The sequence below is a fragment of the Pistacia vera genome, unplaced genomic scaffold (genome assembly GCF_008641045.1).
Source record: "Pistacia vera cultivar Batoury unplaced genomic scaffold, PisVer_v2 Contig791, whole genome shotgun sequence".
Lineage (NCBI taxonomy): Eukaryota > Viridiplantae > Streptophyta > Magnoliopsida > Sapindales > Anacardiaceae > Pistacia > Pistacia vera.
Genome location: NW_022196658.1, coordinates 22,900 through 41,980, shown reverse-complemented (window position 1 = coordinate 41,980; position 19,081 = coordinate 22,900). Strand labels below are relative to the sequence as shown.

Below are 19,081 nucleotides of genomic sequence, written 5' to 3'. Positions count from 1 at the left end.
CAAAAAGTTCTAATACATATATTATTAGATTGCAGTTTCTCATGAAGGAAGATAAAGAAGATGATTGATCGCCTACTTCAGAATTTTGAGTTAATATGGGGGTAAGTTGATCAAATCTTATAAACTTCAAATCAGATTTTTTGATTCCAGAAATTCTAATTTATTCGTATATGTATATTCTTATAGTTACACATGAAGCCGAAAAGGAAAACTATTAATACAGTAAACTCTCGCGACGTTAACTGAGGGTGTAAGTGTGAAAAGCATCATGTAATGGGAGAGCCTCAAACTGATGAACATGAGTAATAAAAGACTATTATGAACAATAACAAACTTTAGGCTACCGTATACCATGAAGACGCAAACGGCAAAACCTGAACGACAGTCAGTTATACTTTAGCGAGAGGTGTTATTATTTCAATGTGAAATCTGAAATGATTATAATATTTTATTCAATATCTTAATTAATATAGCTAAGTAAGCAAACAAAAACATTGCCATTTAACTAAAAGCAAATTGGCAAGCAATATAAGCTACTTGCCTATTTATCTTTGGTTTTTGCGATGTCCATCTTCTTGTTTCCTACTGGTGATTTAAATTTCCCCAGCCCAGCTTCATCAAAATGTTTAAAAAGTTAAAAATCCCGTCTTTCCTAGTTAAAAGATAGGAACTTTCTTTAATACCCTTTATATGACGTAAAAAAAAAAAAAAAAACCTGAAGTTCTAAAAATTTCCATTTCTTTCAGCATGTATTTTACTCAACTCACGGATATCAATTGTTCAGCATATCCCCTAACACTGCTTTCAGTTCCCGAATCCAAATCATACAATGTTTAATTAAATTTGCCCTGTCTCTGGTCCACTTCTTGTGGCCAAGTGAACGTATTCTGGGAACCTACAACTCAAAGATGTCTTTTTTACCGATGCCATAGGGAAGTCACTGTAATTTACCCTTACCAAAAATTTAAAAAAAATAAAATAAAATAAAATTTTCCAAGCAATATATACATTGAGGAAATGTTCTATTTTAAACATAGAGAGAAACAAACATCAGGTCCTTCATGCCAAGCCTGGAGCTATACATACGAAGGAGTTGAAAAATGTCACAGGCATATTAGATATTGGGTTCCATAGAAAGATACTGTGCGCTTCTAGACCCTAACTGTGCATAAAAGAGAAGAAATTAAAATCTGTATCTGCACCCATGAGAAACTTAACCTACATAATGTTAATATTTCTACGGAGAGTGATTACCACCCTCCTTTCCCGCTTCCACTTCCATCACTTCCCTTCCCCCAAGAGCTTCCTCCACCGCTTGCTTCTCCTTTATCTTTCGACTGACCCCAACCGGATGATTGACCATCTGCATCATTTGATTGATTCCAGGACTTGGGTTGATCACCATCACCACCACCGTTTCTTGTCCCTGTTCCGCTGTTCCAACCTGAACCTTGGTTACTCCAGCTCCCAGCTTGAGCATTTCCACCTGATCCCTTGTTCCACCCACTGCCGCCTTGATCATCAGTTCCTTTAACTTCCTTTGTAGTGTCAGAATCCTTCCAACCAGACCATTGGCTCCCACCTGAAGTATCTGATGGCTTCCAATTGTTTCCTTGACTCTTACCACCAGTTTCATTAGTTGTATCACCTCCTTTGTTCCAACCACCAGCTAGACTGCTACTTCCACCACTTCCTGAATTCCAACTCTTCCACTGGCCCTTATCACCATCTTGGTTCCAACTTCCAGAATCACTATTGTTCCAACTACCACCTTGATCCCTCCTTCCACGGCCTCTACCACCAAATCCTCCTCTATCTGATCCATCCCTACCACCAAAGCCACCACTATTGCCCCTACCACCAAAGCCTCCCCTACCGCCCCTACCACCAAAGCCTCCTCTATCGCCCCTCCCACCAAAGCCTCCTCTATCGCCCCTACCACCAAAACCACCTCTATCACCCCTACCTCGACCTCCAAAGCCTCCTCTGTCTGATCTGCCTCTACCTCCAAAGCCACCTCTATCTGAACCTCCTCTACCTCTAAAGCTCCCCCCGTCAGAACCATCCCTCCAACTTCCTCCACCTGTTTGATCTTCGTTTCCAGAATTCCACTCACTTTTCTTACCCCAATTAGATTCCTGATTAGCATCACCAGATCTTGAGCTCCAATTACCTTTTTGGCCCCAACTAGTTTCCTGGTTCGCATCGCTGGATCCAGAATTCCAGCTGCCTTTGTTACCCCAGTTGGAATTCTGGTTTGCGTCATCAGATCCAGAGTTCCACTTACGTTTTTGGCCCCAACTTGAATCTTGGTTTGCATTACCACCAGAGCTCCAGCTGCCCTTCTTATCCCCAGTTGAATCCTGGTCGGCATCAGCAGATCCCAAGTTCCAACTACTTTTCTTGCCCCAAGTAGAATCCTGATTTCCACCAGCATCACCAGATCCAGAATTCCAACTGCTCTTTTTGCCCCAATTAGAATCCTGATTTCCACCAGCATCGCTAGATCCAGAAATCCAATTGCTTTTTTTGCCCCAATTAGAATCCTGATATCTACCAGCATCACTAGATCCAGAATTCCAATTGCTATTTTTACCCCATTTAGAATCCTGGTCTCTACTAGAATCATTCACTTCTTTCAAACCAGCACTTTGACCAGTTGCAGAACCACCATCTGAAGTTTTCCTATTATTACAACCATCTCCTTGATCTTTATGCTCATTCACTTTGTCAGCAGCAGATTCTTTATTCCAACCACATGACTTATCTTGAGAAGTTTTAAGAGAAGCACTCCAATCACTGGATTTGTTATCCCTGTTTGATGGATTTCCACCTGCCTGACTTGTTCCACTTTTCCAATCAGTGCCATGGTCATCAAATGAAGCCCTGCTGCCTGCATTCCAACTTTTTCCGGCATCCCCATTACTAGTCCAATTGTTTCCTGGACATTCTTTCTCCCAACCTGAAGACTGACCCCGGCCAAACGATCTTCCTGTGCCAGATTGATCTCTACCTCCTCTACCACCTCCTTGTCCCCATCTCCCACCTGATCCACGACCTCCATCAAATCCCTGTGGCTTCTCCCAGCTTTTTCCTTGATCATCTTGCTTGCCCCATGAAGATCCTCCATCTTGCTTGCCACGATAAGATCCTCCATCTTGCTTGCCCCATGAAGACTCTCTGTCTTGATTGCCCGATCCTCCATCTTGCTTGCCCCATGAAGACTCTCCATCTTGCTTGCCCCATGAGGATCCTCCATCCTGCTTACCCCACGAAGATCCTCCATCTTGCTTGCCCCGAGAAGATCCTCCATCCTGCTTACCCCATGAAGATCCTCCATCTTGCTTGCCCCAAGAAGATCCTCCATCCTGCTTGCCCCATGAGGATCCTCCATCTTGCTTACCCCATGAAGATCCTCCATCCTGCTTGCCCCGAGAAGATCCTCCATCCTGCTTACCCCATGAAGATCCTCCATCTTGCTTGCCCCGAGAAGATCCTCCATCCTGCTTGCCCCATGAAGATCCTCCATCTTGCTTGCCCCGAGAAGATCCTCCATCCTGCTTGCTGTGCTGATCTTCTTTATTCCACGAAGACCCTCCACCTTGATTGCCCCATGAAGATCCTCCATCCTGTTTGCTGTGCTGTTTATCAGCTTGTTTACTCCAAGAAGACCCTCCATCTTGTTTACTCCACAAAGATCCAACATCTTGTTTACCAGAAGTACCTCCATCTTCAACCATATCTTTACCTTTACCCCATGAATCCAATTGGTTTTTCTCAGCAGTTGCAGCACCCCAACTGTTAGAGTTACCAACAGTGTTCATGCCTTTGTCCCAGGGGTCTGATTTTTTACAGTTGTCCTGATTACCATTTGCATCATTGTTTTTCCCCCACTCGCTTGAAGCATCTTTAGAAGGGTCAGCAGGGCCTTTTGCATTACCCCAGTTATCATGAGAAGCATGCAAAGAACTGGTTGGATCGCCACTGGGTACCACTGATTTACCCCAACTGCCAGATGCACCGCTGTCAGAGCCAATAACTTCTACAGCAGCTTTGTTCCAACAGTCTTCATTCTTCCCATCGGCCACTGCTGCACCCCAAGATGAATTTTGATTTGCAGTTGCCTTGCACTCCCATGCAGAGTCTTCCTCTTGAATCTGAAACCACAAAATATTCCATGGTACTAAAATTTTCTTAAAAAATTTATTTGAGTATGCTCACAAACATGAGAGAGTTAAACTGAGTTCAAGACTAACCATAGTTCCAGAAGCAGGAAAACTAGGCCAAGAGCTCCTACCATATCAGATTAGAAACATCAGTATCAAGGAGAGAAGAAAAGAGAGTACTTGGAGCAAAGTCACAAATTAGTTACACATTCTAAAGGCAAATTTTAATAGTTTCTTATCAAATAGAAAAAACTAAACATGGATGTAAGCCCAGCAACATCACGACATTCCAAAAAAAACAGGTGTTCACAATAAGCCAAGCATTTAATTCGGTTTAATCGATAAAAACAAGTTCTACAATCCTCACTCTTTCGAGCTTTATCCCAATACATCGGGCTAGCGGCAGCAATTCATGTTTAGAAGCTCAAGTTTGTGTTGTGCCATACAGGTATCATATATATATGTCAACAAAAACATAGCCCATTCAGTTATTTTATATAAACCTAAACACTAATATAACAAGAACAAACACCTTTTTACTAAAATAGAATTAACCAGGCATACTTTAACAGGTGATCTACAAGAATTTCCACATTATATGTAACTACAATGCAAAACAGAAAAAGCATTTTAACAGGTGATCAGTGACTTGAAACTATGGGCAACCATCAAAACTCACAAACATAAGACCAACCAACAAAATATTCAGCAAAATCATGCAGCAAAATAACAGTTAAATTGAAGTGAATCCAAGAAAAACCATGATAAAGCTTACTGAGAAATATTAGGTTGACAAACGAACACCAACTTGAAACAATATTTTACCTTTCACCGGATGAACCTCCAGCATTCCACCTATCACCCTCCGCTGATGTGCCCGCTCCATTCATCCAACCTGCTCCCCCAAAAGAGAAAAGGAAAAATGAAAACATATCAAATCCCAAAGTCAAAGATGAAATCAAAACCCGTCAGAAATAAAACTGTTAAATATAATGCAAAACAGAAAGACCATTTTAACAGGTGATCTACATGAATTTACACATTATAAGTGATAGTTCCCCTCAGTGTCTCATTGTTATATACTAATAGGAAAGATCAATTTAGTGAAAAGTTCAGGGAGAAACAATTTTTTGAACATTTTCCCTTCAAGTCAGGAGTAATAAAACCTATACTAGGTGAAATAAGTGACACCCACCTCCAGAGGAACCTTCAGTTCCCAGCAGATCAAATGGTTTAAATGAACCAGACCCTGGATCATCACTTTTTGAAAGAAGGAAACAACACATCAGAAAAATTTCCAAAAATCATAATGAGAAAATATTTTACCAGCATTTATGCATTGACACTGATAATTTACATTTATGAAAATCATATACCTTGTAGAAGTCGCAAAGCTCTTCCCACGAACCTCAGCAAGGTGCTCACCTTTAACTGCAGAAACATCAAAATATTTGGAAGCATTATAGAGGTGACATGCATACACATTTTACCAGAAGAACACTTTTGATTTACCTGTAAGAACCTTCTGCTGAGAATCAAGCTTCACAGTAATTTCTGAATAGCGTATTGCTAAAACACGACAGAGATACCCCTTCAAAGGACCGACTCGGATTCTTAATGTTTGGCCAACTGAAAACATTCCATCTTTATCTCCTCGTTTGACTGCAATCAAAATAAGCAATTATGAAGAGGCATAAACTTTATCTACTACAATCATTAAACACTTCTAACATAAAGTCACCATTGAATTCCTTTGCTTGCCATGGTTTCTTAGGCGACAGAGGAGACTTGGGAGAAGACACTAGTTCTTCAAAACCAGAAGCACCCGATCCACCACCCTGTGTTACAGGGAAAATTATCTTAGAGAGCATCCGAATAAATGATCCAACAACAGATGATGAAGAGGGTCCCAAGGAAATTTTAGAGACTTCAAACCTTTCCATCACATGCATCAGCAGAAATCTTGATTTTCTCGCAAAGTTGTGATTTGGTGCAGAAATAACCACCATTTTCAGTTTCATTCTCATCATATAAAAATATGATCCCTCTGTAGATTTGCCTAACAATACCTTGCCTATCCTGCAAAGTGCCATAAAAGTAGTTAAAAGCCAGCACATCTATTCATGCATATCACCTACATCAAAATAACTAAAATTAAATCCTAGTTTGCTGATAGGGTCAAACCTTAGTTGGACCTTCCAAAACCCTGACAGTATCATTAACAGATATGATCTTCATGTGCTGATCTAAAGCAGTAAATTTCATATCAAAGGGTCCAGCTTTTAGCATGCGCCGTTCAACAGGAACTACAGCAGGTCCTTCTGGACCCTCTTTCAGTATCTGAAACGTCAAATAATAGGTAAGTGGCTGACATGACTAAGGTTGAGAAGATATTATTAACTTTACTACCTTGTATTGATCATCTTTCTCCATGCTTACAATAAGACCAAAGTCTTTCCGCCTATAAGAGCAACAATATGTAGGCAAATACAGATCAATATAAAGACACAAAACATTTGCTGTACTACGCATATTTAAATTACTTACCCAAAGCATACTAGTTCAAAGAGTTCAAAACTGTTCCCAAGGCTAGATCCCGATGAGCACTCTCCTTTACTACCCCCTTTGTCCATTGGTACAGTCCGCTTTTTCTTTTGTTCACCATAAAGCTGTGAAAGCCACTCCAAATCAACAGACTCATTTCTATCAGAAGGCATAAACTTCAGGAGTTCCTCTTCCGAAGGCACAACACCCCAGCAATTTAATGAGTCAATTGACACTCTTTTGTATAAATATCCATCCTTAAGCATCATTCCATCAAGAATCTCAAAAGCCTGGCCAGTTTCACGGTCACGTCTATATTGAATGAGTGGCCGAAACTCGCTTCAAAGGAGAAAAACAAACAAGTTATCAGGAGCTTAGCACCCCAAAATGTAGCTAAAAATATGAGATTAATGCAACTCACTCAAGTTCACTTGAACTGATCAATCTTGGTGCTGCTGTGGCATTTTTCTTTAGACTAACTCCACCACCCTGTAATAATTAAATGGATTACTGCCAGTAGACTGTTTGGTGCAAACAAGCTATAAAATGAACAGAATATGATTATGCGAAAAGGCAGCACAAATTTCATACAGATAACTCTCCAGTCAAACTCTCAAAGGTCAGTAATTGTCAAGTACTCATAAGTCTCTAACTAGAATAAACCATTACAATCATGATATTAAAATGATTAGACAATGTGCACAGCACTACACCTTCCCTTCAAAATTGGCACTGACACAGAGCATACTCAATCGTTCATCTCTTAGTAACTACCAACAAGCTCAACATTTTATCTTTTTGGACCCCATTACAAGTAGTTGTTTATGGGTTGTTGCCAAAAATTGTACTATACATCAAGGCATGTCATCCTTATGATTTGTCCAACTGTAGAATGCCTATCAACTTGAAGGGTTCCCGCTAACATCCCATTCAATAAAAAGATCTTTCCATTGAGGCTAGACAACTTCACTAAGAGGCCGCTTCAAGAAAGACTATCCTCAAGAGGAGTCAGGCACTACTTTTGCAAGTAAAGAGCAACTAAATCAGTGGTTCTTCACCATTTTTATCCACACGGAGAAAAATTCTTTCCCATTCTGTTGCTCTACTCCGTTCCACTAAGAACATTAATATGGTAAAGATTACAGGGCAGCATGCAGTCATCTATTTATATTAGACTGTATTTAGAAAAGCAACAAACATCAACAGCAAAAACTAAAAAGCAAACTTAAGAGGTAAGAAATTTGATTACAAATTTTGCAGCCAATGCTTGTAAATCAATTCTTGGGATTAGCTTCACAGTCGCTCTTTTCCGTGCATTGTTCACAGCCACGACCTAAAAAAAGAATTGACTTAGCAAAGTACTAAAATCAAGTAGAAAGGTAGTCATGCTACTCTAAAAAATATGACCTGTGCCAAATCCCCCTTATATTTTCCACTCTTCACATAGGCCCATGTGCCCACAGAAACTTCATTATACTTGATGCGGGTAGAGAACAAATGTGAAACTTCATTCTGGGGAACTGGGGCCATTCTCGAAGTATATATACCAGAAAGTCCTTTACACGCCTGAAGTCAAACATATGCATCATTGAAGCAAATGTATTTGTACTGTTAATAACCAAATCATAGACAATCATCAAAACCCAATATGTAAAATACCTCATTAACATCAGCTTGTTTATCAGCTTCAATGTAAATAAAACCCTTTATGTGGTCAATGGAAAATGCGGATATTATCTGCAGTTTGGTACCAAATGATTGCAAATCTACAAACTTCTGCATCAGACAAAAAGCCGAGTGCCTCTCACGTCCAACCTACAACAAAGATGTATAAAGTGAACAAAAGAGAAACAAGAACACCAAAAAAAAAAGTATAATTAAGGAAATCGATTAAAAATTCCATTGAAACAATTATAAAAGCAATATTCCAAATATCATACCATGCATTTGACCTTCCAGACGATTGGATCCTTATGATAAGCCATATGGTAATTACTGTCAACCATTCTTTTGGACTCATAATCATCTCCCACATAACTGACAAAATTAGAACCGTCCTTGTAACGTTCTTCCATCAATTTGTCAAATTCTACCTCATCTATTACCTCTTCCTTGGGAAAGAATGGAAGGTTATAAGATTTTCCTTGTTCGTTATTTACTTTCAGTTGTGCAGCAACTTCTTCTTGCATAAAATCTATTCTCACAAATTCAAAGGAGGGGGTTCAGTTTAAATAAAATGCAAAAATTGGGCAATGTATCAAAAACCTCAGAACTTAAGTTATCAGAAACAAAAATAACCAAAAGGCACAAGAAAACAAACTAAACCAAACCAAACCATTTTCAGAATCCTAATAAACCTCACAAAATACCTATTGCAGAAAATTTTGAAAAATTAAAAAAAAAATCAATCATCATAATATTCATTTCACACACAAGAAAAAAAAAAACACTCTAAACCTACATAAAACCACTAATTCACTGATGAGACCCCTAGTGTGTTGGTCTATTGTAGGAAACATAAGGGTGCAAAGTAGGGGATTTTGGTGCAGTTGGCAGGAAGGTTCTTGTGTGTGAGTTGGGGCAGATGGCATTAACGAAGTGGATGATTGAAGAAGTTTGTCATGAATCTGATTTCTCGCAAAGTTGTGATTGGTGCAGAAATAACCACCATTTTCAGTTTCATTCTCATCATATAAAAATATGATCCCTCTGTAGATTTGCCTAACAATACCTTGCCTATCCTGCAAAGTGCCATAAAAGTAGTTAAAGCAGCCACATCTATTCATGCATATACCTACATCAAAATAACTAAAATTAAATCCTAGTTTGCGATAGGGTCAACCTTAGTTGGACCTTCCAAAACCCTGACAGTATCATTAACAGATATGATCTTCATGTGCTGATCTAAAGCAGTAAATTTCATATCAAAGGGTCCAGTTTTTAGCATGCGCCGTCAACAGGAAATACGCAGGTCCTTCTGGACCCTCTTTCAGTATCTGAAACGTCAAATAATAGGTAAGGGCTGACATGACAAGGTTGAGAAGATATTTTAACTTTACTACCTTGTATTGATCATTTTCTCCATGCTTACAATAAGACCAAAGTCTTTCCGCCTATAAGAGCAACAATATGTAGCAAATACAGATCAATATAAAGACACAAAACATTTGCTGTACTACGCATATTTAAATTACTTACCAAGCATACTAGTTCAAAGGTTCAAAACTGTTCCCAAGGCTAGATCCCATGAGCACTCTCCTTTACTACCCCTTTGTCCATGGTACAGTCCGCTTTTTCTTTTGTTCACCAAATGTTTGCTGTGCTGTTTATCAGCTTGTTTACTCCAAGAAGACCCTCCATCTTGTTTACTCCACAAAGATCCAACATCTTGTTTACCAGAAGTACCTCCATCTTCAACCATATCTTTACCTTTACCCCATGAATCCAATTGGTTTTTCTCAGCAGTTGCAGCACCCCAACTGTTAGAGTTACCAACAGTGTTCATGCCTTTGTCCCAGGGGTCTGATTTTTTACAGTTGTCCTGATTACCATTTGCATCATTGTTTTTCCCCCACTCGCTTGAAGCATCTTTAGAAGGGTCAGCAGGGCCTTTTGCATTACCCCAGTTATCATGAGAAGCATGCAAAGAACTGGTTGGATCGCCACTGGGTACCACTGATTTACCCCAACTGCCAGATGCACCGCTGTCAGAGCCAATAACTTCTACAGCAGCTTTGTTCCAACAGTCTTCATTCTTCCCATCGGCCACTGCTGCACCCCAAGATGAATTTTGATTTGCAGTTGCCTTGCACTCCCATGCAGAGTCTTCCTCTTGAATCTGAAACCACAAAATATTCCATGGTATTAAAATTATCTTAAAAAATTTATTTGAGTATGCTCACAAACATGAGAGAGTTACACTGAGTTCAAGACTAACCATAGTTCCAGAAGCAGGAAAACTAGGCCAGGAGCTCCTACCATATCAGATTAGAAGCATCAGTATCAAGGAGAGAAGAAAAGGAGTACTTGGAGCAAAGTCACAAATTAGTTACACATTCTAAAGGCAAATTTTAATAGTTTCTTATCAAATAGAAAAAACTAAACATGGATGTAAGCCCAGCAACATCACGACATTCCAAAAAAAACAGGTGTTCACAATAAGCCAAGCATTTAATTCGGTTTAATCGATAAAAACAAGTTCTACAATCCTCACTCTTTCGAGCTTTATCCCAATACAGTGGGCTAGCGGCAGCAATTCATGTTTAGAAGCTCAAGTTTGTGTTGTGCCATACAGGTATCATATATATGTGTCAACAAAAACATAGCCCATTCAGTTAGTTTATATAACCCTAAACACTAATATAACAAGAACAAACACCTTTTTACTAAAATAGAATTAACCAGGCATACTTTAACAGGTGATCTACAAGAATTTCCACATTATATGTAACTACAATGCAAAACAGAAAAAGCATTTTAACAGGTGATCAGTGACTTGAAACTATGGGCAACCATCAAAACTCACAAACATAAGACCAACCAACAAAATATTCAGCAAAATCATGCAGCAAAATAACAGTTAAATTGAAGTGAATCCAAGAAAAACCATGATAAAGCTTACTGAGAAATATTAGGTTGACAAACGAACACCAACTTGAAACAATATTTTACCTTTCACCGGATGAACCTCCAGCATTCCACCTATCACCCTCCGCTGATGTGCCCGCTCCATTCATCCAACCTGCTCCCCCAAAAGAGAAAAGGAAAAATGAAAACATATCAAATCCCAAAGTCAAAGATGAAATCAAAACCCGTCAGAAATAAAACTGTTAAATATAATGCAAAACAGAAAGACCATTTTAACAGGTGATCTACATGAATTTACACATTATAAGTGATAGTTCCCCTCAGTGTCTCATTGTTATATACTAATAGGAAAGATCAATTTAGTGAAAAGTTCAGGGAGAAACAATTTTTTGAACATTTTCCCTTCAAGTCAGGAGTAATAAAACCTATACTAGGTGAAATAAGTGACACCCACCTCCAGAGGAACCTTCAGTTCCCAGCAGATCAAATGGTTTAAATGAACCAGACCCTGGATCATCACTTTTTGAAAGAAGGAAACAACACATCAGAAAAATTTCCAAAAATCATAATGAGAAAATATTTTACCAGCATTTATGCATTGACACTGATAATTTACATTTATGAAAATCATATACCTTGTAGAAGTCGCAAAGCTCTTCCCACGAACCTCAGCAAGGTGCTCACCTTTAACTGCAGAAACATCAAAATATTTGGAAGCATTATAGAGGTGACATGCATACACATTTTACCAGAAGAACACTTTTGATTTACCTGTAAGAACCTTCTGCTGAGAATCAAGCTTCACAGTAATTTCTGAATAGCGTATTGCTAAAACACGACAGAGATACCCCTTCAAAGGACCGACTCGGATTCTTAATGTTTGGCCAACTGAAAACATTCCATCTTTATCTCCTCGTTTGACTGCAATCAAAATAAGCAATTATGAAGAGGCATAAACTTTATCTACTACAATCATTAAACACTTCTAACATAAAGTCACCATTGAATTCCTTTGCTTGCCATGGTTTCTTAGGCGACAGAGGAGACTTGGGAGAAGACACTAGTTCTTCAAAACCAGAAGCACCCGATCCACCACCCTGTGTTACAGGGAAAATTATCTTAGAGAGCATCCGAATAAATGATCCAACAACAGATGATGAAGAGGGTCCCAAGGAAATTTTAGAGACTTCAAACCTTTCCATCACATGCATCAGCAGAAATCTTGATTTTCTCGCAAAGTTGTGATTTGGTGCAGAAATAACCACCATTTTCAGTTTCATTCTCATCATATAAAAATATGATCCCTCTGTAGATTTGCCTAACAATACCTTGCCTATCCTGCAAAGTGCCATAAAAGTAGTTAAAAGCCAGCACATCTATTCATGCATATCACCTACATCAAAATAACTAAAATTAAATCCTAGTTTGCTGATAGGGTCAAACCTTAGTTGGACCTTCCAAAACCCTGACAGTATCATTAACAGATATGATCTTCATGTGCTGATCTAAAGCAGTAAATTTCATATCAAAGGGTCCAGTTTTTAGCATGCGCCGTTCAACAGGAACTACAGCAGGTCCTTCTGGACCCTCTTTCAGTATCTGAAACGTCAAATAATAGGTAAGTGGCTGACATGACAAGGTTGAGAAGATATTCTTAACTTTACTACCTTGTATTGATCATCTTTCTCCATGCTTACAATAAGACCAAAGTCTTTCCGCCTATAAGAGCAACAATATGTAGGCAAATAAAGATCAATATAAAGACACAAAACATTTGCTGTACTACGCATATTTAAATTACTTACCCAAAGCATACTAGTTCAAAGAGTTCAAAACTGTTCCCAAGGCTAGATCCCGATGAGCACTCTCCTTTACTACCCCCTTTGTCCATTGGTACAGTCCGCTTTTTCTTTTGTTCACCATAAAGCTGTGAAAGCCACTCCAAATCAACAGACTCATTTCTATCAGAAGGCATAAACTTCAGGAGTTCCTCTTCCGAAGGCACAACACCCCAGCAATTTAATGAGTCAATTGACACTCTTTTGTATAAATATCCATCCTTAAGCATCATTCCATCAAGAATCTCAAAAGCCTGGCCAGTTTCACGGTCACGTCTATATTGAATGAGTGGCCGAAACTCGCTTCAAAGGAGAAAAACAAACAAGTTATCAGGAGCTTAGCACCCCAAAATGTAGCTAAAAATATGAGATTAATGCAACTCACTCAAGTTCACTTGAACTGATCAATCTTGGTGCTGCTGTGGCATTTTTCTTTAGACTAACTCCACCACCCTGTAATAATTAAATGGATTACTGCCAGTAGACTGTTTGGTGCAAACAAGCTATAAAATGAACAGAATATGATTATGCGAAAAGGCAGCACAAATTTCATACAGATAACTCTCCAGTCAAACTCTCAAAGGTCAGTAATTGTCAAGTACTCATAAGTCTCTAACTAGAATAAACCATTACAATCATGATATTAAAATGATTAGACAATGTGCACAGCACTACACCTTCCCTTCAAAATTGGCACTGACACAGAGCATACTCAATCGTTCATCTCTTAGTAACTACCAACAAGCTCAACATTTTATCTTTTTGGACCCCATTACAAGTAGTTGTTTATGGGTTGTTGCCAAAAATTGTACTATACATCAAGGCATGTCATCCTTATGATTTGTCCAACTGTAGAATGCCTATCAACTTGAAGGGTTCCCGCTAACATCCCATTCAATAAAAAGATCTTTCCATTGAGGCTAGACAACTTCACTAAGAGGCCGCTTCAAGAAAGACTATCCTCAAGAGGAGTCAGGCACTACTTTTGCAAGTAAAGAGCAACTAAATCAGTGGTTCTTCACCATTTTTATCCACACGGAGAAAAATTCTTTCCCATTCTGTTGCTCTACTCCGTTCCACTAAGAACATTAATATGGTAAAGATTACAGGGCAGCATGCAGTCATCTATTTATATTAGACTGTATTTAGAAAAGCAACAAACATCAACAGCAAAAACTAAAAAGCAAACTTAAGAGGTAAGAAATTTGATTACAAATTTTGCAGCCAATGCTTGTAAATCAATTCTTGGGATTAGCTTCACAGTCGCTCTTTTCCGTGCATTGTTCACAGCCACGACCTAAAAAAAGAATTGACTTAGCAAAGTACTAAAATCAAGTAGAAAGGTAGTCATGCTACTCTAAAAAATATGACCTGTGCCAAATCCCCCTTATATTTTCCACTCTTCACATAGGCCCATGTGCCCACAGAAACTTCATTATACTTGATGCGGGTAGAGAACAAATGTGAAACTTCATTCTGGGGAACTGGGGCCATTCTCGAAGTATATATACCAGAAAGTCCTTTACACGCCTGAAGTCAAACATATGCATCATTGAAGCAAATGTATTTGTACTGTTAATAACCAAATCATAGACAATCATCAAAACCCAATATGTAAAATACCTCATTAACATCAGCTTGTTTATCAGCTTCAATGTAAATAAAACCCTTTATGTGGTCAATGGAAAATGCGGATATTATCTGCAGTTTGGTACCAAATGATTGCAAATCTACAAACTTCTGCATCAGACAAAAAGCCGAGTGCCTCTCACGTCCAACCTACAACAAAGATGTATAAAGTGAACAAAAGAGAAACAAGAACACCAAAAAAAAAAGTATAATTAAGGAAATCGATTAAAAATTCCATTGAAACAATTATAAAAGCAATATTCCAAATATCATACCATGCATTTGACCTTCCAGACGATTGGATCCTTATGATAAGCCATATGGTAATTACTGTCAACCATTCTTTTGGACTCATAATCATCTCCCACATAACTGACAAAATTAGAACCGTCCTTGTAACGTTCTTCCATCAATTTGTCAAATTCTACCTCATCTATTACCTCTTCCTTGGGAAAGAATGGAAGGTTATAAGATTTTCCTTGTTCGTTATTTACTTTCAGTTGTGCAGCAACTTCTTCTTGCATAAAATCTATTCTCACAAATTCAAAGGAGGGGGTTCAGTTTAAATAAAATGCAAAAATTGGGCAATGTATCAAAAACCTCAGAACTTAAGTTATCAGAAACAAAAATAACCAAAAGGCACAAGAAAACAAACTAAACCAAACCAAACCATTTTCAGAATCCTAATAAACCTCACAAAATACCTATTGCAGAAAATTTTGAAAAATTAAAAAAAAAATCAATCATCATAATATTCATTTCACACACAAGAAAAAAAAAAACACTCTAAACCTACATAAAACCACTAATTCACTGATGAGACCCCTAGTGTGTTGGTCTATTGTAGGAAACATAAGGGTGCAAAGTAGGGGATTTTGGTGCAGTTGGCAGGAAGGTTCTTGTGTGTGAGTTGGGGCAGATGGCATTAACGAAGTGGATGATTGAAGAAGTTTGTCATGAAGAATAGGATAAAAGGGTAGACAGTTCTGTTCTGTTCTGTTCTGTTCTTGTTGATGTTGATTTTTGTTGGTAGAATTAACTAGTGTATCGGCTGGAATTCAATCAATAGATATATATTAATTTCGAATAGTGTTTGCTTGACTGTTCTGGGTTGCTTATCTGTGTTGCTTGTGGTATTCTGGAGTTTGTGTGTTGCTGGGTTCTGAGTAAGTGGTGACTGAAGGTGAGAGTCTGGGTATCTAACATTTCACCAAAATCATCACCTTTTGCAAAAGATAAAGGAACAAGGATTCATTACAGAAAACATCGCAATTATCATTTTGAGTAAACAACTTTTTCCCATCCAAATAATGGCCTAATGACACATTCCCACCCAAAAAGCTTCAAAATTCAACTTTACCACCCAAAGCACAATTCCGTTAATAAATTTTGTTGTGAAAAAGGACAGGATAGTCAAAACTCCGTTATAAGTAAGGGTAGAATGGTACTCTTGCCCAGCCAAACCGACCCCTTTTTGGCCGGCTTTTCACAGCTCCAGCAGCCATTTGTGCTCACCGGCCGATTTTGGCATCATTGTGACCCCACACCACCACCATTCTCTTCCCCGATCATCACTCACCAAAACCCCCTCAAACCTTGCTGCCACCAACCTCACCAATCGCTGGCAATCAAGCAATTTGTGGAAGGCGAAACCGCCCCTCCCAAGTCAGATTCCAACCAATTTCAACCACCAAAATCCAACCTGTCACCACCAAAAGACTCATCGGCCTCCCTCTTCAAAAGCCCCAATAGCCTGAACAGAGTTTACTCTCTGTTCGCCGTCGACAACTTCTAGGGTTTCTCGAGCGAATTTTTTGTTTGGGTTTTGATTGGAGTTATTTAAGAGTTTGTTTAGGCGGATTTGTCTGTCTCTTTGGGGTGATTGGTTGAATTGAAATGTTTGTGTGTTGATTAAGTGAATTTTCTAGCCGTTTTCAACGACTCCGCATCTCGAACGGTCGATTCCGATGGCCAAAATCCAAGCCGTCACCACCACCAGATGCCCTAACCTCTATACTCCAAAACCCACCTCCATACTCCAAAACCCCCTTGACTATTGCCTGATTGCTCCCACCATTTTCTGGCGCCGCTTGGATTAGGGTTTCACCGCTTCCAACCGAATCTGGTGGCCAAAATCCAAGCCGTCACCACCCCCTACTTCTACAAAACCCCCACCACCGCGCTGCCCACTTGCTTGCCATTCATCGTCCGAGCGACAATACCGCCTGCTGATTCTGACTTTGTGGAGTCGGTGTTCCTGTTGCCTGCGTGTAGGGCTGCCCCCCACTCCCGTCCTGAGGTGCTAAGGGCCTTTTGTTTTTGTAAACCGAGACCAAGATGGAGAAAGAGGGCGGATCACTGTATTTTCGTCAAATGATAAAAGATATTTTCATCTTCACAATGAATATCAATGTATTTAATGGAACATAACGTTTGGGTAGTAAAGTTTGTATTTTGAAACTTTTTGGGTGGGAAAGTGTCATTAGGCCATTGTTCGGATGGAAAAAAGTCATTTACTCTCATCATTTTTCACGCTAAGACAAGCTCCAAAATAACCTCAAAACCCTACTTACAAAAACAAAGCTGATAAACACTGTCAATCATCACAGTTCCTCTACCAGAGAGAACACAAAATCCTAAAATTTCCCCAAAAAAATAAAAAAACCACCTGACATTATTATTTTACAGAAACAGCACCCACACTTTCATTAAAGAAACAATTCAAATCACAAAAGACACCACAGTAGTACCATCAAACATACTAATCATCTAAATAATGAGACCCAGAAGCCCTCAATCACCACCATTTTCAACACAAACCCTCGCAATCACACTAAACAGCAAATGAAGACAAACACAACATCAATTTCACAAACAACAACAAACAACCTATATACAACGACATAAAATCCCATCATTCCATAAACATTTTACCTTCAAACCCTAAAATGTCAATCAAAACACAATGCAACCACAAAGCAAAACTCGTAACCCTAAAATAACTAACAGAAAACACAAAATGCAAATAAAAAACTAAAAAATAAAAAATAAACAATACTCCTCGGCAATATACCTTCATCGTTGAAGCCGGCGTCATCGTCGTCACTGGAATCAGATTCTTCGTCGTCGTCGTCGTCCACGGCAGCAGTGTCTTCAAAAAACTGGAGAACGCCAGGGTTTTTCCTCTGCCTCCGGCGAGAGTTATCACCGACGTCTGCGGCTCCTCCAACGGCGCCTTTCCGCTTCCTCTTGCCGTAAGTTTCTCTTCCGACGGCGATCGACTTTCCTTTGTTGTTAACCATTTTGTTTCCGTTAAATCAAACGTCACAATGCGCAGCGATTTAGAGAAATGAAAAACATGAAGCGAGTCGTTTTTGAGAGCGAGAAGAAGACTGTTTGGCTCCCCACTGTTTTGTGAGTGTGACTGCTGGGAAAAGTAAAACTGTGAGCAGGTCTTTACTTGGATTAGTTGGATATTTGGTAGCTCTGTCGTGATTTTACTAGTTTGTCCCTTGTTTGCACGCGAAGGAGTTCTGTATTTCTAACATTTCGATGAGGGCATACGTGGAAGAGAAACACCGAAATGAATCGACTTCTGTCAGAGAAATTTTCAACGGGAATTTTTTGGCAGTTCGAATATTATTACGTATATTATTTTGATTCACTTTTTCTTCTTTCTCTTTTATAGTATTAGATAAAAAATAATTTTAATTGAATAATAATTTATCCTAAATTTCTAATCCATATATTAAGTGAAATGTTTAAAGAGTTAATATCTGTTTGGAACGGCATATTTAAAAAATAATTTTAATTAGATACTTGCTTGATTTGGTTCAATATTATATCCCTATTCTATTCTACTATTATATCCTAAAAATTCAAAAATACATTTATTTCAGGTTTATTTATTTTACTATTTTGGATAAGATTTTGGGAATAATATTAGATAATTGAATAGGGGAGTATTACAAGGTAAAATTTAAAAATTTATAAAAAACCTCCTAAATTTGCTAATTTAATAAACACCCCAATATATAAAATTTTTTTAAATAATAAAAATACCCCCACCACCTACAGTGCCAGATTCCGACTACCACCACCAGAATCTGGCCGAAAAATTACGTTACACCACAGACTGATCGGATCTGGCGGGTAGGGCATTGATATGGCATTTTCCGGCCAAATCCACCACTGATCTTGCCGGAAAAGACCAGATCTATGGCCAGATATGGCTGTCGACGGCCGCAAATGTCCATCTTTGGCCGTCAGCAACGGCCAAAGATATGGCTGTCGTTGTCTATCAACGATGGCCAAGAT

The 19,081-nt window shown here is 38.8% G+C and overlaps 1 protein-coding gene across 1 annotated transcript; it reads right to left on the bottom strand.

Moving 5' to 3' along the window:
- Positions 1-1,250: 1,250 nt before the first annotated feature.
- On the bottom strand, positions 1,251-18,188 carry LOC116116969 (protein RNA-directed DNA methylation 3-like). Its single transcript, XM_031403000.1, has 18 exons — positions 17,838-18,188; positions 15,040-15,293; positions 14,759-14,914; positions 14,507-14,665; positions 14,349-14,432; positions 13,521-13,588; positions 13,103-13,438; positions 12,965-13,016; positions 12,741-12,896; positions 12,492-12,635; positions 12,298-12,394; positions 12,069-12,218; positions 11,933-11,987; positions 11,752-11,816; positions 11,382-11,451; positions 10,648-10,684; positions 10,023-10,548; positions 1,251-3,631 (listed from the first exon to the last, which is right to left on the bottom strand). Exons 1-18 carry the CDS (start codon positions 18,064-18,066, stop codon positions 1,251-1,253), a joined length of 5,019 nt encoding a protein of 1,672 aa, XP_031258860.1. The 5' UTR covers positions 18,067-18,188.
- Between the last annotated feature and the right edge of the window lie 893 nt (positions 18,189-19,081).